The sequence below is a fragment of the Melanerpes formicivorus genome, unplaced genomic scaffold (genome assembly GCF_026170545.1).
Source record: "Melanerpes formicivorus ecotype bairdi unplaced genomic scaffold, bMelFor1.0.p_v2 SCAF_3, whole genome shotgun sequence".
Taxonomy (NCBI): Eukaryota; Metazoa; Chordata; class Aves; order Piciformes; family Picidae; genus Melanerpes; species Melanerpes formicivorus.
The window spans coordinates 13,455,137-13,482,717 of NW_027142355.1; the positions used below are offsets into that span (position 1 = coordinate 13,455,137).

The 27,581-nt window shown below is 43.2% G+C and overlaps 1 protein-coding gene and 1 long non-coding RNA gene across 2 annotated transcripts in view; both read left to right on the forward strand.

The window, feature by feature from the left end:
- LOC137454304 (uncharacterized) overlaps window positions 1-27,581 on the forward strand; it is a 109,534-nt gene that overhangs the window by 67,292 nt on the left and 14,661 nt on the right. The window lies entirely within an intron of this gene.
- Window positions 13,761-17,012, forward strand: CCDC71L (coiled-coil domain containing 71 like). The gene has a single exon (XM_068167015.1). It carries the CDS (start codon window positions 13,948-13,950, stop codon window positions 14,797-14,799), a length of 852 nt encoding a protein of 283 aa, XP_068023116.1. The 5' UTR covers window positions 13,761-13,947; the 3' UTR covers window positions 14,800-17,012.

Genomic DNA, 27,581 nt, shown 5'->3' on the forward strand with positions numbered 1-27,581 from the left:
ACTGCCAGTATCTACTCTGACACCTAGTCTATATCTGACACTTGAGCAATGTAAAATTGTCAGATTTATTTTGACAACAGGTGAGCCATTTCCTTGCAATCTTTCTCTGCTCATTTTCTAATCCCTATTATTTTCTCTATTGTTTCTTTCCTGATTTGTTTTTCCTTTGCAATTGTCATATACACACTATGTAAATATCAAGATCTGCACATCTTTGTATTCACTTTGTAACTAAACTGTTTAATTCTAGAACCTTTGTGAGATAAAACCTCATGAGACAGGGTACTAGGAGGCAAAGGGGCCATGGTAGTTGGTTAATATTCAAGGACCACTTCTTCCAAGCTCAAGATCAGAGCATTCCAACAAGTAGGAAAGTGAAAAAGTGAGCCAGGAGACCTGCATGATTAAGTAGGGAACTGCTGAGCAAACTCAAGTGGAAGAAGAGAATCTACAGATCATGGAAGGAGAGGCTGGCCACTTGGGAGGAGTATAAGATGGTTGTCAGAGAATGTTGTGAGGCAATTAGGAAAGCTAAGGCCTCCTGGCAATTCAACCTTGCAAGGAAGGTCAAGGACAACAGAGTACAAATACATTGCAGGCAAAACTAACCCTAGAGGCAATGTAGGCCCACTGCTGAATGAGGTGGGTACCTTGGTGACAGAGGACACAAAGAAGGCAGAGTTATTAAATGCTGGACAGGAGAGGTGCCTGGGGACTGGAGGAAGGCAAACATCACCCCAATCTTCAAAAAGGGTAAGAAGGAGGACCCAAGTAACTATAGACAGGTCAGCCTCACCTCCATCCCAGGAAAGATAATGGAACAAGTTACCCTTAGCACTGTTCTTAGGCATATTAAGGACAAGAGGGTCATTAGGAGCAGTCAGCATGGTTTTACCAAGGGGAGTTCAGGTTTCACCAACCTGATAGCCCTTTATGAAGATGTGACCAGGTGGATAGATGGTAAAGCAGTGGATGTGGTTTATCCTGATTTCAGTAAAGCATTTGACACCACCTCCCACAGCACTCTTGCAGCTAAACTGAGGAAGTGTGGTCTGGATAATCAGGTAGTGAGAAAAAGTGTGGTCAGTAGGTTGACAAGGGTTCTCCTCACCCTCTACTCTGCCCTGGTAAGGCTGTATCTGGACTATTGTGTCCAGTTCTGGGCCACTCGGTTCAAGAAGGACCTCAGGGAACTGCTTGAAAGAGTCCAGAGCAGAGCCACAAAGATGATTAAGGGAGTGGAACATCTTCCATATGAGGAAAGATGGAGGGAGCTGGGGCTCTTTAGTTTGGAGAGGTGGAGACTAGGGGATGACCTCATTAATATTTATAAATACGTCAAGGGTGAGTGCCAAGAGGATGGAGACAGGCTCTCTTCTTGGTGATGCCCAATGACAGGACAAAGGGCAATGAGTGGAAGCTGAACACAGGAAGTTCTATGTAAACATAAGGAAATTTTTTTTCACTGTGAGTGTGACACAACACTGGAACAGGCTGCCCAAGGGGGTTGTGGAGTCTCCCTCTCTGGAGATATTCAAAACCTGTCTGGATGCATTCCTGTGTGATCTGGTATAGGTGATCCTACTCTGGCAGGGGGGTTGGACTGGATGATCTTTTACAACCCCTAACATTCTGTGATTAACAAGAAATGCAGTACATCAAGCAAAGCAAACCTGTATTGTAACATAATAGTCAGTGGGAGGAAGGGTGATTTTGGAAATGCCAGCTCATTTTGGTAGGAAGCAAATAAGCAGGAATTTCAGTGATTCATCTCTCAGTCAGGAAGGGATGATCAGGAAGAATTTGAATCAGGAAGAAGCTAGAACAGTAATGGAAAGTATGAGGAATAGTTCTGGCTCATGTAATATGTAATGTTGAGGATAAACATGGCATTTCTCTGTTATAATGTGTCCAATCCATTGCTACAAAACTGAGATTAAAGACCACAGTCTTTGTTTCCAACAGGACTTGATGCTAGCCTCTAGCATCTTCATTTACACTTCTAAATAATGACCATTTTTTCCAAAGTGATGGGACACTTGCAGTTCTCATTGCCTGCAAAGGAAGAATAGAATAGAATAGAATAGAATAGAATAGAATAGAATAGAATAGAATAGAATAGAATAGAATAGAATAGAATAGAATAGAATAGAATAGAATAGAATAGAATAGACCAGGTTGGAAGAGACCTTTGAGATCATCAACTCCAACTCATCATCCAATACCATCTAATCAACTAAACCATGGCACCAAGCACCCCATCAAGTCTCCTCCTAAACACCTCCAGTGATGGCGACTCCACCACCTCCCTGGGCAGCCCATTCCAATGGACAATCACTCTCTCTATGAAGAATTTCTTCCTAACATCCAGCCTAAACCTCCCCTGGCGCAGCTTGAGACTGTGAACTCTTGCCTGGGAGAAGAGACCAACCCCCACCCGGCTACAACCTCCCCTCAGGTAGTTGTAGAGAGCGAGAAGGTCTCCCCTGAGCTTCCTCTTCTCCAGGCTAAGTAGCCCCAGCTCCCTCAGCCTCTCTTCATAAAGCTTGTGCTCCAAACCCCTCACCAGCTTTGTTGCCCTTCTCTGGACACATTCCAGCAAGTCAACATCTTTCCTAAACAGAGGGGCCCAGAACTGGATACAGTCCTCAAGGTGTGGCCTAACCAGTGTAGTGTACTGGGGCAGAATGGCTTCCCTGTTCCTGCTGGCCACACTGTTCCTGATATAGGCCAGGATGCCATTAGCCTTCTTGGCCACCTGGGCACACTGCTGGGTCATGTTGAGCCTACTATCAACCAGTAACCCCACGTCCCTCTCTGTCTGGCTGCTCTGCAGCCACTCTGACCCCAGCCTGTAGCACTGCATGGGGTTGTTGTGGTCAATGTGTAGAACCTGGCTTAGGCCATGAATTGTAAACCCTCCAGACAATGCACTGGGACTTTTAACTTTAAGCTTCTAGTATCAAAAACATTTGACTCAAAATGCAGATGTAAGAGAATGCTAATGGACAGTGAAAATTCTGGCTTAATTAGATGGTTTCAATTAAACCAGTGATAACCCTTAATTGGATACTCCTACATGAGAGCAACAGAGGCTTGTTGATCTTAAATTGAATTGGAGTCGGTATAAAATAATCTGAAATACACCACACAAACTGGTTTGAGTGACCACATTAGAGCTTACATGTGTTTACTGAAATTAGTAAAAGATTAAATCATTATGATTTCTTATTTGGAGGAATCTTCCAAAGGTAGCTCAGGGGAATAGGGATTGAATATAAGTGATTTGTTAACTTTGACAACTTGTATATTTTGGAAAATATTTAATACAATTACAGGTTGATAGTGTTCATAGCATATATATGTCTCAGTAAGGAAAAAAAAAAACAAACAGAAATTAACTGCATTCTGAAAGATAGTTTTACAATATGAATAAATGATCTACTCATCCACCTGAAGCCATTGGAGGTTCACCAAGGATGCACTTGCCTTTATTATTATCTTTTGAGGACAGACTTTATAATAAGGACAGACTTTGTAATAATGCAGGTCAGGTAAAAATGGTCAAAACTTCAGCTAGTATCAGTCACTGTGTCTGTACCAAGATGTGTCTACAGCTACAGAGAATCTTTTCTTTAATTTAAAAATCTAAAAGCCCTGTTCTTAAGGTGTTACCAATCTATTTTTATTCTTTCTTTGTAACAATATTCTGAAAATGGTAAAAAAAAATTAATATGGTCAGATTATCTGGTTGAGATATTGATTATGTGATGATGTGAGTTCACAATTATTTGAAGTGGATTATAAGGAATACTGTCAACCAAGTGTTACCAAACTGTACATTATTAGAATATTTGTGGGAAATGATATATATTGCAATTCAGATAGAGAAGAGAAGAGAAGAGAAGAGAAGAGAAGAGAAGAGAAGAGAAGAGAAGAGAAAGAGAAGAGAAGAGAAGAGAAGAGAAGAGAAGAGAAGAGAAGAGAAGAGAAGAGAAGAGAAGAGAAGAGAAGAGAAGAGAAGAGAAGAGAAGAGAAGAGAAGAGAAGAGAAGAGAAGAGAAGAGAAGAGAAGAGAAGAGAAGAGAAGAGAAGAGAAGAGAAAGAGAAGAGAAGAGAAGAGAAGAGAAGAGAAGAGAAGAGAAGAGAATAAACCAGGTTGGAAAAGACCTTCGAGATGTTTTGAACTAGAGCTGCATTGAACACTTGAAATGAAAAGAAAATTATGCATCCAAAAGTTATATGGGCAGACTTCTAGTGGGTTTCAAGTCGGTTCAATCAAGAAATTAAGCTCGTCTTAGGTGAGCCGACACCTCTACTGCTCCTTAAGCTAGATCTCTTGTGTTGGCTCACAGTGCTGTACCCAGAGGAGTCCTAAACTCCGCTGCACATCTGCAGCTCGGGGGGGGTGGGGTGGGGTGGGGGGGGGGGTGGGGTGGGGGGGATGTAGAGGTCCCTTAGCAGGAGGAATTAGAAGGTGCAGAGATAGGACTTCCAGGCTTTTGAAGTCCATGCCTAACTCAGAGAACAACAACAACAGATTAGAAAGGAAATGTTAACGCTAACAGGCAACATCTGCATAAGAATTGAGTACTTACAACATTCACTGAGACACAGAGATCAAGATTCTTTTCTAACGGAGGCGCCTGTGAAAGTGCCAGAAACGACCTGAAAAGGACTTTCCATTAAAACAAACACAGCGGACAGTCAGGCTTGCAAGAATCGTGCAGATAAAGAGAACAACTAAGAAGCCTAAACTTCATCCAGCGGCATCATAAAGTTGCTGCAAATAGCCATTTGAAAAAGCAACATCTATGTCACATAAAGAGTTGACTTAGTATCAACTCCCTCTCTCTAATTTGTTGAAAGTATTTTGAAGGGTAGATTCTCTCCATGGACTTTACGCTGCATCATGTCTCATGTCCTCCCGAGATCATCATAAAACATAAATCCAATACAAACATTGCATTGCAAGTTCAAGAAAACAAACCAAATTAATCTCATGTTCTCACTGTTTTGGAGTCAATTTGTTCTGTCAGCTCATGTGGTGATGCACAGATCAGGTGGGAAGGGAAATGGAAGCCCAGGCTGGGAGTGTATCAAGAAAGAATTCTTGAACTGACAGGTTTGGCGACGTTTGATATAAAGAAGTAAGACATAATCAACATGATTATTAAATAATTGCTAGTAGGCTTTAAAAATTGTCTTGTTTGAGACAAGTGAAAGAAATTCATGTTGGTTTTAACAGTCTTAGTACTTCACTTAGTACTTCACTTAGTACTTCACTAATACAGTGCTTCAGGAAACACTGTGATCTATATAGTAAGAACCATATTCTCAAGCAACATATTGTCTATATTGGAATTCTATTCAGAAAGTAGTACTAGACTGACCTATTTTACACCTTTGATAATACAGAGTTTTAACTGCAAACATATCAGTTGGTCCTGTATTGGAAAGTACTGTCACCTTGTCTTCAGTAAAATTAACATAAGGTAAACTACTTCAGGGGTAGAAAAGTCAGATTAGGGACTATAATATAGTCAAAAGTCCACATGGTTGTTTAAGCAAGATGGTAAGGTGGACTAAAGAGAATAAAAGAAAAACAAAGATGAATAAACCCAGGGTTATCAGCAAATCTTTTAACTTTGGATATATAAACCAAGGACTTGTTAAAATTTTAGATTGAGACCATTACTGACACTCAAGACTGCAGTGCCCACCAGTATGGCCACTGTCACCACTAATTAATAACAGGGCAATGATGGTATGTGATGAACAGTTTTTATATGCATCACATACAGCTTACATCCCAGAACATGAAAACAAATGTTAAACAGGTTCTGCTAAAATGTTGCCTAGGAATGCTTTCCGTATGGCAAAGCATGCTGTTTTGTGTGTTTTCATTTTTAGTGTTGCTGCAGGGCAGTTAGAATGTACCAAAGTCTTCTGTCGAAATGGTTGAAAATCTTTACCTCTTACAAATATTATTGTTCATGAATGCTGTTAAAATAAAGAACTTATTAAAAATATATCTTTTCTTCCCCTCTGCACACAGTCAGTCACTGTTTTGAAAGAGGATGTATTGAGATGCTAAGAATAAAGTGAAAAAAAAAGCATGCATTAATCAGAGCCAGTGGAACACACTATACCTCAGGCTCCATCCTTGCTGGACTTGTGCCTGACTGTGGCTCCTGGCTGCTGATAGGCTCTGTAACCTCTGTGATTTTTTTTTTTTCCAAGCAAATGCTTCATTTCTTTTTAGTTCTAGAACATGTTCTTCTGGCTGATGTGAACTGCTGCAACAGCACAGCTCTGGAAAAGAAACAGCACATTTCACTGCTGTGGTTGCCTTTTTCTGCCTTCCAACAGGCTCTTCTGTAGAGTAGAACCAGCCATGATGACCAGCTCCAGGGTCCACAGAGTCCAGTGCCCTTCTCTGTGTTAGCAGCTAGAAGATTAGGGAAGGAGTGTTTTTGAACAGTGTAGACTCTAAGGGTTACCTCCTCTGATGTGTTCTTTCCTTCTCTCCTAGCACTTGGTTTTCTGAGCCTAAAGTGCCAGACTTGGTTTTCACACACAACAGCCCTTAATGGATTTTTTTTCTGCCATTCATGTCTAATAATTTTGAGAGATGCACTCTGTAATGCCTGCAACAGAGGTTGAGATGACCTTTATGTTCAGTATTGAGGTACATTTTTCCATTTTGGGACCCACATTTTTGCTGGAAAAAAAACCAACTCCATAGAGTCATTATGAGTCAGTTGGAAAAAAAAAATCTAAAAAGACATTTTGGTAACTTTAAAAATGTTAGCTCTACAGCTTCTGGTGCTTTCCTGTCATTCTTGGATTATGAGAACTAAGACATAACCATTTTTTATCTGCCTTCTTTGTACTATCACAGTTTTATAAATCTTTACCATATTCTTCCTCAGCCATCTGTTTTTTTACAACTTGAGGAGTCTTATCCTACATAATCTCTTTTCATAAAGTGGCTGCTCCATATTTCTGCTCATCTTAATTGCCCTTCTTTGTATCATTATATCCTTTTAGAGACAGCAAGACGAGAAATGCACAGTATTCAAGATTTGCAGAGGCACAACAGACCTGTATTCAGCAGAATGCTGGTTTCTGTTTTGCTTTCTATTGCTTCCATAGTGATTCCTAATATCTTACTATTCTTGTTGACAGCAACTGTGGTATCCACACACAGTGATTCTGTGGTGTGGTTTTTTGTTTGTTTGTGGTTGTTGGTTTGTTTGGGTTTTTTTTAAATACTGATTGAGAGACTGTTCTTGTAAATAATTTGCTTTTGTCTTTGCTTGAAACTATTTTCAGGAATTTTTCAGTGCTTGTCTGGGGATTTCTCAGTCCCAGGAACCTGATGAATATTACTATTGGGTAACATCTGAAGTTTAGTTGCAAGTGGATGTGGGATCATGTTTGTGGGATGTGGAATCATGAAAACTTTCCTGAAGGTATTCTAAAGACTCTAAGGAAATTAACCAGAGCAGACTGCCAGTTAATACAATCTCTCAATAGCAGAGATAAAGGTATTAGAAAAGAGTGGTTATCTTTGAAGGTGCTTGACAGTAAGACTGCCCTTGCTAATCTGCATAGAAGATCATGAGTATGCTGCAAGACAAGCTGTAGCAGCAGAAATAGTGTGGTTTTAATATCCACGATTTTAGGGTTCATCCATAGGACTCAAAACTTGATGTGATCATACGTACTGTTAAACTAATTGACAGCAAGCAGTGTGGTGTTTTGGGTGTTTGGGGGGTTTGTTTGTTTTGTACTAGACAAGAGTTATTTAAGAATGGCCTTGCAATAATTTGTCAGTTGGTACTTTGCCTCCACTTCTCAAGACTTTTATAAAGAAAAGACATTCTAGCAAGTAATTGTGAACAAAGATTACAGAATTTTTTCTCTTCTCTGTTCCAATATAGGCATTTATTGTATTACTTAAATAATGATTGTTAGAAACTAAGATCTACAGAAAATTAAGTCATTGAGACTATATATTTAAGTCAAGCCATTTTAATACACTCCTTAATTTTATTCATCTGTTACTCAGGAATACTGTTAGTGATAATTAATGCTTATAAGCAGTAGTATAATTAAAATGAAGAGCTGTGCACTTCCAAAATATTATTAATTTTATTATCATCATTATTACTATACTGAGCTATTGTAAATTACTAAAAGATAGACATTTACCATGAATTTTCTTGATATTACTTTGTATGGTATTAAAACGAGAGTGTTACCCTGCAGAAAACTCATAATGAAGTTATAAAAGTGAGATTACATCCTATGCCTTAAAATAGTATTGTTCATCCTGCAAGCAAAGAAGTCAAATTAATTAATAAATACGGATTAACACAAGAATGTACTAACCTATCTTTTCACTTATAGCTATGTTCATTCATTTACTGCTTGCTGAAAATTTCTCATCTATGCTTCAATGATTTTTGAGTCATATGCCAGGAATGGCTGTCATTCTAAGAAAAAAGGTTATGGCCAATGATTATAAGCAACAGGGTTTCTGCATTTTAGTAAGGACCCCTTTCTCATCTGAGCTGCTGAATCTGATAGTGTGGGAGATTTCAGCACTGAGAATATGAGCAAAAGTTAGATCCTGTGGCCTAGAAGGTGTAATGGGTTGGGGCAAACCCCCTCCCCACCACAGGGCAGAAACAACGACTCAGACAAAGGGATTGCAAAAGTGATGGAAAGTTTAAATAGAAAAACAATTTAAGAACAAACAACAATGAAAGCTTTACAGAGAACCACAAGCACTGTGACAAAGAGAGAGATCCCAGAACATACCCAAGAACATCCCATCCCCACCTGGGGGTACACCCAAACCCCCCCAGGGTTCTTTCCTCCCCCCCAACCCAGCCTCGGGCCTGGGCAGGCCCAAGGGAGGCGGCTCACGCCATTTTACCTAGGCTGCAACTGGGGACGAAAGAGGAAGTGAAGACCCCGCATGGGCATTTTATAGGGGAGCAGGGCATTATGGGAAATGGAATACCTGCCTGTGACCACCCCCTGGTCTGGGCCCACCCGTAGGGACCTCCCAGGTGTGTTCTGTGCAGTGGCATCCAGGCCAGCACCCAGCCTAAACCACCACATGCCACCCCTTATTCCATACCATAATCCCTGCACCCAGAACATATCATCAAACTAGAACTCTTCTGATGATATGTCTAGCAACAGTCCAGGTCTTCATCTGGGCGTCCTTCCACACAGTCTCTCATTCAGGCTCAAGTATCAGTCCATTCCAGTTCTTCTTCCTCATATGATGGAACCTCCCAGCGACACAGTCATTCTCCTGCAGTGTGAATTCCTTGTGGACTCGTTGGGACATCCTGGTCACCTGGCAATACCTCACAACTTCTCAGCCGAGCCTTTGTTTGCTTTTACAGTTAATCAGCGGCTTTTTTTCCACCCCTGGGGCAAGCCGGTCGGAGCAACGACCGCTTTTCTCCATCCCTCCAGGGATCCTCAGCCGACCGCTTCCAGCTGCGGTCCGAAACTACACAAAGGCACATCGCCGGCACATCACAGGCACATCGCCGGCACATCACAGGCACATCGCCCCCCGGGGGCTTCGCGTACCGAGGCATCACCGCATCCGATTCACAGCCTTCCCCCGGCAGAGGGGGCGGCTGCAGCACAACTCGCTGAGAAGAGAAGAGGCGGAGCCAGGTGCTTGGCGCCATTCTCGGAGCATGTCCGAAAACACCAGGGAAAGTTTTACAGCTGCCGCCGCCGCTTGAGCGCAGCCCGGCTCGGCGGTGCCGCCGCCGCTTGAACGCAGCCCGGCCCGGCCCCCGCCGTCTCTGTCGCCGCGATGCAGAGTCCAAGTCACCTCCACCCCCTCGGGTTTCGGAAGCCGTCGCTTGCCCACTCGCCGCGGGAGGCCATCCCCCGCAGCGGCCGCGGGCCGACCCTGCTCTGCTTGCCGCTGCCCCCTTCTCCGCTCCGCTCCCTGCCACTCGTCGCTCCGCAGAGAACGAGGAGGAGAAGGCAGGTCTCGCCTTCTTAGGCTAGTTGAGCATTCTTAAGCCGCCCTGGGCAGAAAGTCACAGAAAGAGCCACCCCTCGCTGTTCCCAAGCAACACGAGGGACTTCCGTGCTATCAGCACGCACCAGGAGTCCTTCTGCAGTCCACAGGAGAGTTCACACAGTCGCCCCGGCAACAAAACTTGAGCCCCCAACTTGCAAACCCAAACCGATGCCCAGAACTAAATTTAAACTCTCCATCTTTTGCAATCGATCTGCAGAGTGGGCAGGTGATAAGCTTTTCACTAAGCTGTGGTCACCCTGTTGCTGCAACTAGGTGCTCATGCCAGGGTGAGACTAGCTGCAGCATGGATGGATCAAGAGATGCCTTGCCTGAATCCTTTCAGCTCTAGGCTCTTACCCTCTGCATTATAGGATACTCCCTTAGTTAGATCAATCCACCTACTTGACTGTGCTCTAAAGTTACTGTGAAACTAACACCATCATTTTGGGAAAGAGTTTGTTTTTTAAATGGGTCCTTTAAAAAGCTGGTTTAGAATATGGCTGCACCTTGAGACAATCCCTATGAAGATTTAAAATATCTTTGTTAAAAGCCACTTTAAATGGTTATTTGGATTAATACTTTTGAGTTTTGCAAAAACACAAGATGAATTATACTTTCAAGAAAATTAATTTATTTCCACTGTCAGTAAGGAATAATTTCTTATGCATAATTTCTGCCAGTTATTTGACTGGCTTTCTAGACATTCCAATTTATATTCTTGATGAGTCAAGAATAAAAGATTTCCCTATTCTAAACCAAAAGATTAATTGCAGAACAAAGACTGCTTATGGAGAAAAATGTTATTTCTGGCCTTTTACAGATGATGTAAGAAAGTAATTAGTTAGCAGTCTAATCAAACTCTGAGTAGGATTTGTAAGACAGTTAAACCACCTCTGCCCTTGCTGACTCTTTGCTGTTCTGGGTGCTAGGATGAGCTCTGATTTGACTGAAACAGTCCAGGCACTAGACAAGATATCCTTACTGTGACAGCAATCTCTAAAGTATCAGAAAGCATGATCTATCTCATGAGGGAATACGATTTCACAAAAGCTCACAACATTGTAGTTAGAGTATGGTGTTCGGTTCTGGGCTCCCTGGTTTAAGAGGGACAGTGATATACTAAAGAATGTTGAACAGAGGGCTATGAGGATGATGATCAAGGAACTGAAACGTGTCTTATGAGGAAAGGCTGAGACACCTGGGGCTGCTGAGTCTGGAAAACAGAAGACTGAGAGGAGATCTTATCGATCTTTACAAGTATCCAAAGGGTGAGTGTCAAGAAGGGGCCAGTCTCTTTTCAGCAGTGTTTTGTGATAGGACAAGGGGTGACGGATACAAACTGGAACATAGGAAGTTCCACCTGAACATGAGGAAAAACTTTACTGTGAAGGTGATGGAGTACTGGAATAAGCTGCCCAGAGAGGGTGTGGAGTGCCCTTCTCCAGAGACTTTCAAGACCTGTCTGGATTTGTTCCTGTGTGACGTGCCCGAGGTGATCCTACTTTGGCAGGGAGGTTTGACTTGATGATCTCTGGAGGTCCACTTCAACCTCTTCCATTCTATGATTCTATGATTGCACTATAAAGCTGCAAGCATGGCAGTGCCATAGAGGAAGAAATGGTGCTATGGACTCAGCAAGATGGTTACTCTCATGAAAGGCTCAACCAATGCAAAGACTTGAGTTTTTTCAACTTCATTTGGGATATGCTTTGCTGAGATAAGAAGCCAATCTCAACGATGCTGTAAATATTTCAGTGTCAATGGGCTGAAGAAATGGTCTGACAGGAACCTCATGAAGTTCAACAAGAAGTGCAAAGTCTTACACCTGGGGAGGAATGATCTCATGCACTGACAGATGGAAGGCAGCTTGTCAGAAAAGGACCCACAGCTCTTGGTGGGCACCAGGTTGAACATGAGCCATCAATATGCCCTTGCCACAAAGAAGATGATTAATATCCTAGGCTGCATTATGCGAATTATGGCTAGCAGCTTGAGGGAGGGAATCCTTCCACTTTATTCAGTGCTGGTGAGCCCACACATGGAGTTGTGTGTCCAGTTCGGAGTTCTTCATTACAAGAGACATGGACATACTGGAAAGACTCCAGTGAAGGGCCATAGTATCATAGTATCATTCAGGGCTGGAAGGGACCACAAGGATCATCTAGTTCCAACCCCGCTACCATGGGCAGGGACACCCCACACTAGATCAGGCTGGCCAGAGCCTCATCCAGCCTGGTCTTAAACACCTCCAGGGATGGGGCCTCGACCACCTCCCTGGACAACCCATTCCAGGGTTTCACCACTCTCATGGTGAAGAACCTCCTCCTCACATCTAGCCTGAATCTCCCCACCTCCATGGAGATGATGAAGGTACTAGAGCATCTCCCTTGTGAAGAAAGGCTGGGACTGTTCAGCCCTAAGATGAAGAGGTTCAAGGAGATGTCATCAACATATGTAAATACCTGAAGGGAGGCCACAGAGAGTCTGGAATCAGGCTCTTCTCAGTGGTGCACAAGGACAGGGTCAAAGGCAACTGCCACAAACTGAAACACAGGAGGTCCCCTCTGAACATCAGGAAACACCTTTTCACTGTGAAGGTGAATGAGCATTGGCACAGGTTGCCCAGAGTTTGTGGAAACATAGAGTATCTTGAGTTGGAAGGGACCCATAAGGATCATTGAGTCCAAAACCCTGCTTGTGCAGGACTACCTAAAACTAAATCATACGACTAAGAGTATCATCCAGATGCTCCTTGAACTGTGACAGGGTTGGTGCCACGGCCACTTCCCAGGGAGCTTGTTCCAGTGACTGACCACCTTTTCAATAAACTTTTTCCTAATGTCCAGTCTGAACTCCTGATGCAGTTTCATGCCATTTCCTTGTGTCCTATCACTGGTCATTATACAAACAAATCTTCATCTTTGAAGATGCCCCAAAGCTGTCAAGACATGGTCTTGGTCAACCTGATTTAGGCAGCCCTGTTTGAGCAGGGAGGTTAGACAAGATAAACTCTAGAGATTCTTCCAACCTCAACTGTTCTGTGTTTCTGTGATTTATGGTATTTGTTGAACAACTGGTCTACAGGTTCATGTTTAAAATACACTCTGCAACGGGACTGTGTTGTGGAACTCAGTGTATCAGGTCTGTTTACCCACTTTTGTCATTTCACACAGACTTTGCTCTTCCTCTGGGTTAGTCTGCCCATTGAAGCATCCAACTAAATCCTTACTCAAACACATTTTACAGAAGAAACCATCCTTTGTCTAGCGCTCTGTGAAGCACTTCATCCTTGCAGTGAAGCATAACACTGGCACATGGCACAGTTGTACCAGGCTTGCTGATACACCAGCATGGGGGACCCTTATGCCCTTCCCTGAGAGAGTGTGCCACCCATTGGGACACTCTACTGGAGACGAAGCAAACTGGGCTCAGTGGCATTCTGGGGCTCCCCATTGGTGCCCACCGGTTGCGGAGATGACCCCATGGGTCCACCGCGAACCGGCAGCCAGACATAGGAAGCTCCCATAGAGGCGTCTCTACCCCCTCAACGGCCCCCATGGGCCGCCCTCCCAATGGCCGCCTTCTCCACGCGGGGGGCGGTGCTTATCCCTCCCGACGTCTTTCAAATGGGCCAACCGCCAGGCGCAGAGGGAGGGCGTGCCGGCGCGCAGTCCCCGCCTGGGAGTTTAAAGCGCCATTTTGTGCTGGGCGGCAGGATATCGATCGGGGCTCCCCACCCGGCGCGTCGGTGGCGGAGTGTGGTGAGGCGGCGGTCGCCCGGCGGCGGCCGAGCTGCGGCTGGCGGCTTTCTTCAGCTGTGCTTTCTCGGCGTCTCCCCCCACTCAACCCAATATACCCTGTTTCTCTGCCTTCATGACCCGCAGTAGGAAGCAGGCGGCGCTGGAGAGAGGAGCCGAGAAGATGAACCCAGAGGCAGGGAACGCCGCGACAGCGGCCGCAGGAGCCCAGGCGGAGGGGGCAGCTGACGGCGGAGCGGCTCCTGCCGCCTGGAGGCTGGAAGGGGAGGCGGAGAAAGTTGTGTACTCGCGCTCGCAGATTTCCTTCGCCGGCACCAAAGCGCTGGGCGACGCCCTCAAGATCTTCATGCCCAAGTCTACGGAGTTTATGAGCTCCGACTCGGAGCTATGGAACTTCCTCTGCAGTCTCAAGCACGAGTTCTCTCCAGTCATCCTTCGCAGCAAGGACGTCTACGGATACGCCTCCTGTCGCGCTGTCGTGCCCGATCCACCACCGCCCTCGGCGGAACGGCCCCGTCGCCGCGCCGGCAAGCGGCGTTTCACGGCCGCCGACACCAAGCGCCGGGCCACGGCGGTGGGTGGCAGCGCCAAGCCGCGGAGGCGGCGGCGGCGCCGTAGGAGGGGACGAGGGAAGCAGCGGCAAGTGGCCGCGACCCCGGCGGGCGGCAGCCCCCGCGGCGAGGAGCGGGAGGCGTTGTCGGAGTTGGGGCAGTCAGGCGAAGAGGTGGACAGCGAGCAGGACAGCGCGGCCGAGGGCGCCGCCTGGGAGCCCTTCGGCGGCAAGTCGCTGGAGGAGATTTGGAAGGCGGCCACCCCCCGCCTTACCACCTTCCCCACCATCCGGGTGCGGGGCAGCGTTTGGAGCCGGCGGAGCCTGGCGGCGGTGCGGCGCCGGGCGCAGCGGATCCTCGGCGTGGACCTGTCTCCTGTGGTGCGGCTGCGCCGCTTCCCCGTGGCGCCGTCCTGAGGCCGTGGGAGGCCTCTCTCCCCTTAGCGGGAGGGGGGGAAGGCCGGCGCCTTATTTTCGCCGTGGTGCGGATAAAGAGACCGATATCAGTCACCTGTTTACATTGCTTCTGTCGGGATCGCGTTCTGCAGCACTTTATGGCTCGCTTGCTGGAGGGGGTGGTGGGGCTGGGCAAGGGGGAGGGGGGCCGGGCCCCTAAGATGCACTGGGGGCGGCCTGCCGGGCCGCCGCGCCGCCAGAGTTCGGCCTCGCCCTTGGCTGGGCCGCGGTGCGTCCCGTTCTCGCCGGGACACCGGCGGGTGCGAAGGACCGTTTGGCACGTACCACGCGTGGGGACCAAGTTCCACTTTTTTTATCTCCCGTTGGGCTACCTCACTGGTCCAGATGTCCACCCATGACGTTATTTTCCAAAGGAAACTTAGTTTTCATGCCTGTATAATAAAGCACCATCTGATTCTTGCTATTCCCACCCACCCCTTTCCCAATGGATTATGTATACTTCGTGGTGTTGCACTAGTATGTGCTCAGGGTATTTTGAATCCCAAGCATTCCCAAGTTTCAGTTTAATCTGATCAGGGATGTGTAAAGAATGGAGGTTCAAGACTTGTGGCTGTTCTTGATGGTGCAAACTTTTTTAAAAAAAAAAAAATTCATGGGCTTAGTGATATATGAAGATGTATTGCGCAGTATAATTGTTACACTTTTGTATCTAAAGTAATTTTTAAAGTTTTCTAGTTGAATTAAGTATTTGTTTCTATTGAGCACCTAAAGACAGAATCATCCTGATATTTTATAAGCCTCTTTAGGGAAGCTCATTTGGTCAACCTAAGTGAACTTAATAAAAATGAAAGAAAAAGTGGCATTTCAGTCGAATGAACTGCAGAGGGATGCTTTCCTCGGTGAGGTACACCATCTAGGCACTTAATACCAACAAGCTTAGAGTTTGACTAATGTAACTGCTCATCTATGCGATGTGTAAGTATCTGAAGGTGAGCCACAATAAAATGATAATGTTGGTGCTGACAACCAGAAGTCAGTAGCTTGCAAGACACATACCATACTGAAGTGCCTCTCTATGCAAAAAGAACAAGACTTGGTGCATGACCACTTTGTAACAGAATGGCACTGGTTGCCATCCTGGGGTTATGAGAAGATAGAAAATAATATTTACCATAATTACTTGCACGTAGTTTATAAACCTCTCTTGGGTTTTGCAGTAGAGTGATGCAAAATTAATGATGTAGCTTGATTACTTGGATTGAAAAATACATGTCATTCTACATGATAGGCAGTTTCTCCATAAACAGATTTATTGAGGGCTCTCTTTACACTGTACACTGTGGTTGGTGTGTGTGAGGAGCAAGGGAGGGTGTGTGTGCAAGAATGTGATTTAAAAAAAAACAACCCTCTTTACTCTTGGGAGAGAAATAAGAAATGCTTGGTAATAGTTTATGCCCCTAGTATCCTAGCAAATGAGACTAACTTACCAGTTTCTGCAGTGTAATGAATAACATTACAACTTGTTTATAGAATGTTTTGGTGACTTTCTGATGGCTGGCTGTGCTTGTTCCCTGCTGTTGACAGAGGCATTAAAATGACTTGGTGTGTCAAGGATGGTTGTGAAAACTTGTTAGTGCTAACCTAAAGCAGTCAGCTGGTTCTAAAGCCTGTTTTGTATGTTACTATTTATGTTTTATTCATCAAAATCAACACTATTCTGTATCCATCAGGGTTTTGGAATTGCTTACATAATGTTAGACTGCCTGCTGATTGCTGCAGTACTGCCAAGTCACATTTCAGAAGTAAATTAGGAAATGAGAGTTCAAGGGTGGATATTGTGCAGTTTTTCTGGTTACAGTACTTGGTTAAATGTAAAGGTGAAGTTGTTGATGCAAGACAAGCTGCAGTGTGACCAAATCCAAGTTTTCCTGTTTTGCCATTCCAGTTCAGAAATACAATTTAGGAGTATGTAGTTAACTTTAGTGCACCTACTTTTAGGCTACTTTTTAATATTATTTTTGAATACCTGTATAGAAAAATGATTTAAAAAAATGTCATGTGCAGATTCTCTACTTATTAACAGGCACAGGACAGTAGATTGAATTTCAAAGGCAGTTAAGGCTATGGGAAGCACTCTTAAATTTGTACTGCCTTGTCTGGAGGCTTATGCTGAAATGTGATTTGTGGATGCAAAATACAGTGAAGTAACTTGAGTGGTTTCTGTTGTGTGGGCTGCATGTCTAAGGCTTGTTTGTTGTTGGGTTTTTATCTCTTGGTCCCATTTTGACTTCTGGATTTATGAAATGGCAGCTTTATTGGGGATGTAATATGCCTCGCTGTTAGCAAGTTGGATCGAGATACTGCTGTAGTGTAAACTTCTCTGGCAGCTGCACTTACATATTATTAACTGAGCTATTTCAGCTTGTGAATTCAGTTAAGTTGGGGTGGGGAATCCTTAGTCACATTTTCTGGCAAATTAATGTGCTGAAATAGCTCAGCAAAGGCTTTGAGTACCAGGCAGGGTGTGAAAGCTAACAGTTTACAGGGAAGCTAAGATAGTATTACGATCATGTTCAATGCAGTTTGTAGCAATCCAGGATAGGATTATCCATGTCACATCTTTCCTCTCTTTTTTTCTTTCTTGAAGCTGCAACTCCTAGCTGCTTCTCTGCTTACCTGGGCAAGCAGTCAGGAAACGATACAGTTTTAGTTTTGGGCAGGTTGATACCTGTTGGCTTTTGTTTGACCTTGTATGTGTAGACCAGAACTTAGGAAGTTTAGAGGAGGGTGTGCAAAACTACTGCAATAATGAGTCAGATAATTTTAAGCATGGAAGCCTGAGGAGGTTTTATTTTGTATAAAGGACTACTAATGTTATTGTACTCATAAGTAAGCCATTGGAGAAAGTGTAATGGATTAGATGGACCTGGTCTGACTTTGTTATGTGGCTATTACTACACATACACACTGAGCAGTGTGCAAGGTGTGATTTGGCTGATTTAACTCTGTGGTTTCAACATCTTGTCATATGGGTCTGCTTCTGACAAGTTGCAGGCCCAGAATAAATGTGGTGTACAGTGCCCAGTCTAGTTCAGTTAGCACAGAACTAAACACGAATCTTTATGGTATCCTCTGTTGCCAAATTTCTCTTGCAGTAGCTGTTTCCCTCCCATTAGAGCTGCTTTTATACAGTTTGTGTACTGGATGTTGTGCTATTTAATTAACCAAATCTGAGTTTTCATCTAGTCAGTTGAAAGTTATTTAACTTATAATGCACTAACAGCAAAAGGAGTATGAGAAAGAGTTGTGTGATGGCCTCAGACATCAAGGAGAGAGTTGAGATGACCATTGTCTAGCATGTTGCCTAGTGTTGGCTTTACATTCAAGGGGCAGTGCCTTCCTCTGATTTATTGTACATATATTGTTCAGGACTAAAGTTCATAAAAGGAGAGATCAGTGCTTTGCAAAAATTTTCCTGTACCCTAAATGTTGCATAGAGATTTTCCACATCAAAGAGATCAAAGGGTGCAATTGATCCTTGAAACCATCTGTTGCTAGTCGGTAAACAAAAGCTCTGTGTGTGCCTAAACCTCACGCAGAGCATTGTTGTATATATTTGACAAAAGGAAAGACTTTTCTTGGATTTTACTCTGAGTGAGTAGGGGATGTTGTGTGTATCTATATTGCCTTGCCTAACAGGAGCAAAGAGCAGAGTGAATCCATTTTGTAAATTGCAGATTTGGCCTCAAAAATTTTCCACTTTCTGCTTCTTCAGCAAGGCAAAGTCATGGACTCTTCATGCTATTTAAGACAGTTAACATTCTAACTTACAGAGGATCAGTGCTGTAGTTGAGTCCAAGAAGGTTTGCATGCACATGAAACCAGTAGTACTGAAAGATCTCTATTTCCTTTTGACCCAAATGAACTGAAACAAAAAATTAATGATTTATCAGAAAAACCACTCATTTGAGATCTAACAATGTTTTGTTTAACATGAAATACTCTGATTTGCTTGTGTCTACAAATACAGGAAACTCAGAAGCAAAGGGCTTGATTCCAAAGACTGAATTGTCTCACAGAAATGAAGCAGTTTGTATCAAGACAGTAGATCAGAAATCTTGGACTTCCAGAGACCCAAATTCCAGTTTCCCCCTTTTGTCTCAGAAGAACATTGGAAATTCAGCCCTTTGGGGACTATGTTATAACAATTTGGAACAATTTTGTCCTTACATACATGGATATTGGGGGTTTTAGGGAACATCTTGGTTCTTCAACTGAGATTTTAGCTGAGCATAACTGCCTTGAGGAAAGACTTGAGAGAGACCTGTTCTGGAGTATTCTGTGGTAGGGACTCTGCTCAGGTGTTGACTCAAAGCATGCCTCTTGGGGTCATTTATTTCTAAACTATTGTGAGGCACCTAACATGTATGGTAGTGAGACTGCACAGGAGAATTTTGGAACACTTCTTATCCCTAATCAAGGCAAAGCCATTTTTCCATACTAGGAAATAAATATTTCCTTGACATTAGTGCCTAAATTCTTCATAAAACTACCAAAAAAATATTTTAGTTCTTCTGTCGTTGGTGGTATTTTCTTATGTAAAAAGACTTGAAAGTATTTTCCAGGGCTGATACCAAGAGTAAAGTCTCATTTATCCATTTATTTACTTTGAAATTTCTCTGGAAACTGTTAAGTAGGACTTGACATTATAGGAGATGGAAGAAATAAGCCTTCATTCATGCAGTTAAGTTTTCAAACTGGTGTGCAAGATACCCAGCCAAATAGAAAAGCATGTGGTTTCCTGTACTCTCCAGAGCCCTCTAAGAAAGCTTCTATTCCAGTTCTCATTCAATTTCCTTATCTGAGATTAGAGAAGATGAGAATTGATAGTGTTGAATTAAAAAAGCTGCCAACAGGAAAGCCCAGTTGCTTGAACTGCCCTGCATTTTCTCCCCACTGCTACTTTCAGGAAGGAGGAGAATCTGTACCTGCCCTCTCTTCCTAGGCTGGTCTTCAGAAGGGAGACAGAACGAATGGAGTAGATGAGAGGTGAAATTCTTACTCTAAAAGACAGGATTATTGTGGTTTGTTGTTGTTTTGCATGTCTTGTGTGTGTAGCTGGGTGGTGCATTCCACCACAGTCTTCACTGTCTTTACTCTGCTTTCAGCCTATCTCTAATTGTCTGTTACTTTGCTTGTGCAGCTCAGCAGCCTCTTTATCAGCTAATGTTGGTCTGTGCCAAATCACCTTGCTATAGGATGATCTGTGAGGATGGAGAGGACCTGTTCATAAGTAAACATAGGTGTTACCCTAACTTCACATTTAGACAGCAGTCAACCTTACTCAAAATACCAATTGCTGTTGCCAAATGGATGGTATTTCCTGGATGAGAGGTAAGAAAACAAACTGAAAGAAGCTGATGTAATGATTCCTTGAGACTGAGTCTGCATGATTTAAGATGCCTTTTCAAAGACTTTTTGAAAGGGAAGGAAGATCTCCCTGTGAATACATGCACTTGAATTCTAAAGGTACTGTGTTATTACAGGTACCCACTTTGTACATCCCAGGTTTGTTAAAATAATTAATATCTGAACTTGTCCCATGGCTCCATGAGATGGCTGGTGTATAATAAGATCTTCTGAATTGACTGCGGTGTCAGGTTGTGTGGCAAAGTGACACAGCACATTTCACCCCCTCTAAGGGTGCATGGCACAGGTCGGCTCCACTAATGCAAGTTTTCTAAAAACAGAGCAAGAAGAGTGGGCTGAACTGCTCTTGTCTGCCCAAGCTCCAATGTAAAGGTTCCAAATACCAGTAATTTCCTGATCTACAAAGTGTATGTGTAACAAAGACTAAGTTTTATGTATCATATGTGTAATCTATGGAAGCTTGTAATTAGTATTTTTGTGTATGTCTGTATATATACACATACACAGAGACATGCACTCACACAAAAGCAATTCTTTATGGACTTTTTTTCTGGTTTTACTTGTCTGATACTGTTGTATCCAATGTATGTTCTAAAAGTGCCCCTCATTTCCATGCTATACAGTGTCTGCAAAACTGTCTTAAGGCCACAACAATCCTTCCTGGAATCTATCTCGAGTACTTCCTAACAGTTACCCCATCCACAAACCATGTACACTTTCCAGTAAGATTTCTGCCTCATGCTGAATCCACTAATTTAAAAAGTCGTGGCATAATCTCTACCTAGCACCTGCAGTCTTGGGAGGTTGTGAAGGAAATTTAGCTTTTCTGGAAGAATGGGAATCTGATTTTTGGTCTTCCAGTGAAACTGTGGTAGAGTAAGGAACCAGAAGCAGAAAATTTAAAAGAGAATCTTTTGTTGTAGTGGGAAAATTGAATTGCTGATCCTGCTGCTGTTAATTGGCCTTGAGTAGGAAGGGTCAAACAGCTGAGGCATAAAATGTCTTCCACTTAAGTTACATTTTTTTCAGGAGGAAATGCAGAGCACCACTTCCTGTGAAGGCACAGAAGTAGTGCTGTGCTGATACTGAGTCATCTTTGATGTGTCTGTAAAGGTCAGGTCTGATTTTTTTAATCCCCCCCCCCGGTATAAATTCTCAATACTTTGTACCTTAGCTTATGCTAAAGAATAGACTTCATTGCTAGACTTTTTAAGGAGTTCAAAATTGAAAAATCTAAATTTAAATCTGTTTAAGTGCTGCCCATACTGTTTTTTTCTTCCCAAAGGTACATCCATTGCCCAGGAAGCTGTGTGTGTGGAACATAAAATTAGTTTTGGTCAGAAGTGAGTTACAGAGGTTAACCTGATTGACAGCCTCCTTCACAAGGAAGCACAGATGAAAGATGTGTGGAAAGTGGTCCCAAGTACTCTTGAAAATACAGAGTATAAATAGAGAATTAATAAAGAACAAGAATGTGAGGAAAATGTCCTGGGTTAAAATCCAGGACACTATTTGAGTTGCTGAAGGGAAAAAAAAGAAAAGAAAAGCCCAAGGATCTGATCTTTGACATTGTAAAATCTGCATGTTGTGACCATAGCATTGTTTGGACCTTTTTATCTTCTCACCTTGGATGGTTAAATTAATGCTGCAGAACAGGAGTGTGCCAATATTTATTTATGGGCAGGTGGAAGGAGGCAGAGGAGAGTGGAGGATGTTTTGGTCAATTTTTAGTTTTTTTTTTTTAAATAGCTCTGTCTTCCCTGCCCCTGTTTCACATTCCAGCCTTACACTGCAGATCCATGTAATTTGACAGAATTTCCAAGAGGCTGAGTTGTGCTACAGAGAATATACCCTAGCTGATCTTAAAACATACTGAGTATTTGAATACTGATTAGATCCATCAACTGTGTCAATTTATTATCAATAAATCATGGCCCTTTGTCTAACAGCTGTGCATGAATTACTTCTGTCTGCACATAAATTTCACCTCATTGTCCAGTATCCAATAGGAGTGGTTTAGTCCATCTTTCCACTGGACCAGCTGTCATTAATAATACCTTGGTGTTTGTTTTCTTTTGAGCTGGCTTAACATTTTTCTCATTGTCCATTTCCTCACATCCAGCTTCCCCTTCCATGTTTGCAAAGTATGTAAGAATTCCCTTCCTATTTATGGAAAAAACCAACCAAACAACAAAACCCCATTATTGTAGTGATTGTGTCCTACTTGGAACAACTTGAATGAAGCAAAACCTTGAGGGTTTTGGAGGGCTGCCTGAAATGGTCTTGACAAATAGAAATTTGATTTCATGAGAAATGTCTTATTTAAAAGAAATGCACAAAGCATCCAGTTGGTTTAGCATGATTTATTGGCATTTTTATCTTTTTGTTTTTTAAAGGTTAACTTTTGGCAAAAGTAGTAAAGAACACTGGAAATTAATTTATTTTCATTGATTTTTCTCTGTGGTTTTCTTGCCAGTAGTGCCAAGCTCACAGTTTTGTAGGTACCTCTCTAAAGACATCATTAAACAGATGAGCTGGTCAGCTGAGCGCTCCATGGGCAAGAGGATTAGGCACAGCTCTTCCATGCACAGTGGCGTACTAGACCACCATGTTCTCCTTGCTGATGTTTAGTATGCCATCTCTCACAGCACTTCTTCCCTGAAGGATGGCAGTCTGAAACCCGAGTCTGAAAGGCTGTTGCCTCTTACGTTGCATAGGATTTTCTCCTGGGTGCAGAGCATAAAACACTGCCATTTTGGAATCGCAGCTCTCCAGCTTGCCTAGCTGGAATGCTGCATAATGTTAGGAGTACTAGACAAGGAAATACGATTTCATGCTGTCAGCATTGCTAATTAATGTGTACCTCATTTTGCTCACTTATTCCTGTCACAAGATTGTTTTTTTTTTTTTTAAATTGCATATATACATGCCTGCAACTTTTGTGAGTCACTAGATTTAATGCTTTTCAAGATTTATCTCCAAGAAGAACAGAAGCTTGCTTTAATTTTGACATAATTTTTTTTCCAGTCCAGGAGTGGGGACAGTAAGAAAAACATCAAACGCCACAATACTGACAAAAAAATCCCAAAGAGCTGGGACAAGGCTTGAGAGTGAGCCAGAGCCGGCCTATGAACAGGAGCAGCAGGCTGGAGGCAGCTGTCTGGAATCTGTCTAGGCAGCAGGCACCCCAGGGTATGAGAGTGTCTTGCAGGGAAGCAGCTCTTTGCTGCTGTGGGAGCCATAACATTGGAGCTTGTTTCCACTGAAAGTAGTTTCCTGTTAGAACTGCAACAGGCAAGCCCTGCCCCTGAAGATGAAAGTTAGCTTTCTAGAATCATAAAGGTTGGAAAAGACCTCTAAGATCAAGTCCAACCATGGACCAAACACCACCATGGCCATTAAACCATGTTTCAAAGTGCCGTGTCTAGATGTTTTCTGAACACCTCCAGGGATGGTGACTCTACTGTTGCCCTGGACATCCAATTCCAGTCCCCAACCCCTCTTTCAGTAAATAAATTTTTCCTAATATCCAATCTAAACCTCCTCTGGCACAACTTGAGGCCACTTCATCTTGTGCTATCGCTAGTTATTTGGGAGAAGAGACCAATGCCCACCACACTACAGCTCCCTTTCAGGTAATTGTAGAGATATGCGGTCTCCCCTCAGCCTCTACTTCTCTAGACTGAAGAGTCCCAGTTCCCTCAGATACTCTTCCTGAGAATTGTTCTCTATACCCTTCAACAGCTTCATTGCCCTACCCTGGACATGCTCAAGCAATTCAATGTCCTTGTAGTGAGGGGCCCAAAACTGAACAGTGTTTGGGGGGTGGCCTCACCACTGCTGAGTACGAGGGCGTGATCACTTCCCTACTCCTGCCTGCTGGCCACACTATTTCTGATACAGGCTAGAATTCTGTTGGCTGTCTTGGCCATCTGAACATACTGCTGGCTCATACCTGTCAACCAGCATCCCCAGGACCTTTTTGACAGGGCAGCTTTCCAGACTCTGTCCCAAGCCTGCAGTTTTGAGAGAATTCTCTCTTGAGCATGTAAATCACGTGGTGGTGGTGATTACATTAAGAACTGAGAAATGTCTCAACAAAGACAAGATCATTGTGAACGACCCGCATGATGTGTCAGCTCTGCCCACACCTGGCAGTCACATATGTATTGTGATGTGACTAGGGTGTGGGCCAGGTGGAGCTACAATTGATGAACCAGGAACAGTATAAAAGCCCTGAGCTATACCAGTTAATGGTGGGGGAAACATCTCCAGGGACATCTGAGGCTGGAAGCAGCAGTCCAGGACTGTCTCTCCCCCCTTGGCCCTACCACCAAAGAAGGACCATGTGGTGGCAACTATCTCTCCCTTTCTCTCTTTTTCTATGCCATCTCTGCCTCTCTCTCCCTTTTCTTTCTTTCTCTGTTTTGATATCTCCATTTTCTCTCTCTTTAATAAATAGTCTTGTCTTGATGTATGACCTCATTTGTCTCTTAGTTTCACTCAGGGGAATGTTCAAGAAAGAACTGTGTCTCCTTCTCAACTTCCAGATTGAGACAAGTGTTGCATGAGGTTGTTGTGACCTAAGTGCAGGACCTGGACTTGTTCTTGTTAAACCTCATACAACTGACCTTAGCCTGTCAATCTATCCACTCCAGATCATGGAATGGAGTTATATGAGCCAGAGTTTTTGCATGTATAAAAGCATCTGTATTAGAGGGTTTGTTGGTATGTGTGGTGGTTTTAGGCTATGCCTTTAAAATTTAGTTACAGATTTTGAGCAGAAAAGTAGAAAAACATAAATAAATTGCTATTGAGTGTAAAAAGGAAAAAAAATATTACTTTAAATGAATTCATTGGATAAATATCTGCCATAAACCAGGCTGTACCTAAACAATTCCTTCTTTTTCTGATCTCTCTGCTTGCTTTGCTTGGGAGAAACTTATCTGCTTGTTGGCTGACCTTGGCTGAGTTGTTTAGTTAATTCTAACCCCCTGCTTTCTCTCTTCTCTCTTGTGGGACAGGGGAGGGGGGGAAGGGGCAGTGGAATGGCTTCCCTGGTCTCTGACCAGGGGATTTTTGTGTTGTTTGTTAATTGTAAATATCTGTATAATGTTGTAAATACTATATATTTTGTACATCGTCTTTGCATTCCATTGTAGAGTGTAGTTTTTGCTTGTAAATACAGCTTCCCCTTTGCTTCTAACTGAGCTGGTCTGGCAAAGTTAATGCTGGGGGGCAACTGCAACCCACCACAGTATGGTTGTGCTGTTTGGGAATAAGGGTTTGATTAGTTGGGTATTTTAAATAGTTGGATATCAAGGATATAGGAAGGGGAGAAGACACAGATACCAGTGTAGGGAGTCACAATTTGCCTATCTCTAGGCATAATTTTGAACAATTGCAATGAAGTCAAACCAGGATTCCTCAGGGAATAGGACCTGTGGGGTGGTGCAGATGACCTTTGGTAGGAAAGTGGTCTTCTAATACTCCCAAGGTTGGGAATGCTTATGAAAATTCATTGTAAACTATGTAGATTTGCAAAGCCGGAAGCACCTTCCATTGCTTCTGGCTCTAGGCTTCTTGTGCACAGAAGTCAAATCAAACACACTAACTATAATTTTAGGTTTGAGGACATGTTAAAGATGTTCATATCCAAATAAAGTGGATGAAAAGGTTTGCATTCTTTTAATCTTGATAGTTGCAGTTTAGACATAAATCATCTGGACTGTGCTTATGAAGACCCAAGGTTCAGGACTCCTAGCAGACCACTTTAATTCAATCCCACTGATGTCATTCTAGAGCAGGAGGAAAGCCTGGATCCATGTGATAGCATAATGCAAATATTTAAGCTTTCACCACTCCAGGAAGGTCTGGAGTTTGGCATTTATAAAACAAGCATGGATGGTTGCCAGGCTTGTGTACAAACTCAGATCCATGACTGATGAACAGCATACACATAGCCAGAGAAAGGGTTGGCTTTTTTGGAGGTCAGAACAACATCTGAGTGTGCAATAAGTTTGACAGAATGTTGCACCCTCTTACTCTGATGCATCCTGTATGTACGGATGCAAATTGCAGAGTCAGGCCCAAAGACAATGATTGCTGCTCAAGCAGTGACCTGCTTAAGTGGGAAGCAGCATGTAAATGTGTTTGTTAATATGGCTGAAGTGTGGCTATTGTGAGTGAAGAGATGTTCCTTCTCCACCCATCTGATGATACCATGCTTTAAACAGCCACTTAATAATTTTTACTTAATAATTCTTCCCCTAGTGCAAGAAGAATCCACACTATGCAACTTATACAGTTACATAAATGGATAGTATCTCCCCCAGTAGGTCTTGAAAATCATCAGCCTCCCATTTGCAACTTTTCAGAATACATGGGCATTTGCTTTCAGATGCTCACTAACATCTAGGCATGAATGAAATGCCTCAGGCTGTTTCCTTGTAAATGTTTTGGTTCAAAGCTATAGTACCATTTTGAAGTGAACTCCCTTATCAGTCCCACTGACAGTGTGTTGGTATGCAAAACAGTTTTGGTATCTGTGAGATTGTGTCTTTTAAGAGGAGTCTTAATCAGAAGCTCAACTCCAACTGCAACACCAGACGTGCTCCAACCCCTGATGAAGGTACTAGGATCTAAACCAATGAGCAGGCTGCAAGGTCCTGCAGCATGTACTGAAGATGCACAAGCTATTAGAAATCTCCTGAAACCACTAAATGTTTCTGCAACATCCTGAATTTGTCTCCTGACATAGAAAGGACCTGCCACATGGTCACATTTCCTGGTAACTGCCAGCCCTCTGTTCCTTCTGATTTATCTGTTCTTTCTTAGTCAAATGCTTCATCTTCTCCTTGGAAATCTGACCTTCTTTACCCTGATTTCTGTTGTTTTCCTCAGCCTTTGCTGTTCTTTTGTATTTTCACTTCTGTAGTCTTCTGCAATGGTGATATCCATGCCATCAGCATCCCAGAAATCCAGCTTCTGGTGGATATTGGGTGACCAACTTCAGTGCTATACATCTGTGTCACCCTTCCCAGTTTCTTCAAGGTAATCCTATAATTCAGAAAATAATTATTTCCTCCAAGTCTGTGTGTCAGAGTGTGTTTTTTGGATGTATGGACACACAGGGATCTCAGTAGAAGTCTAGATCAAAAAAAGTAAATCTCACAGCTTCAACTAAAAGGAATCTCAAATTCTACAAGGATGTATTAAGAGACACTTGTATACCTGTGGGACCCAGAAGACCACAGAACTCTGCAAACCCAAGACAAAGTAGTTCAAGGGAAGCTAATGAGAGACAGGGGTAAAGACAAGAAATCTGTACTCTCTGGCTTGTCTTGTTTATA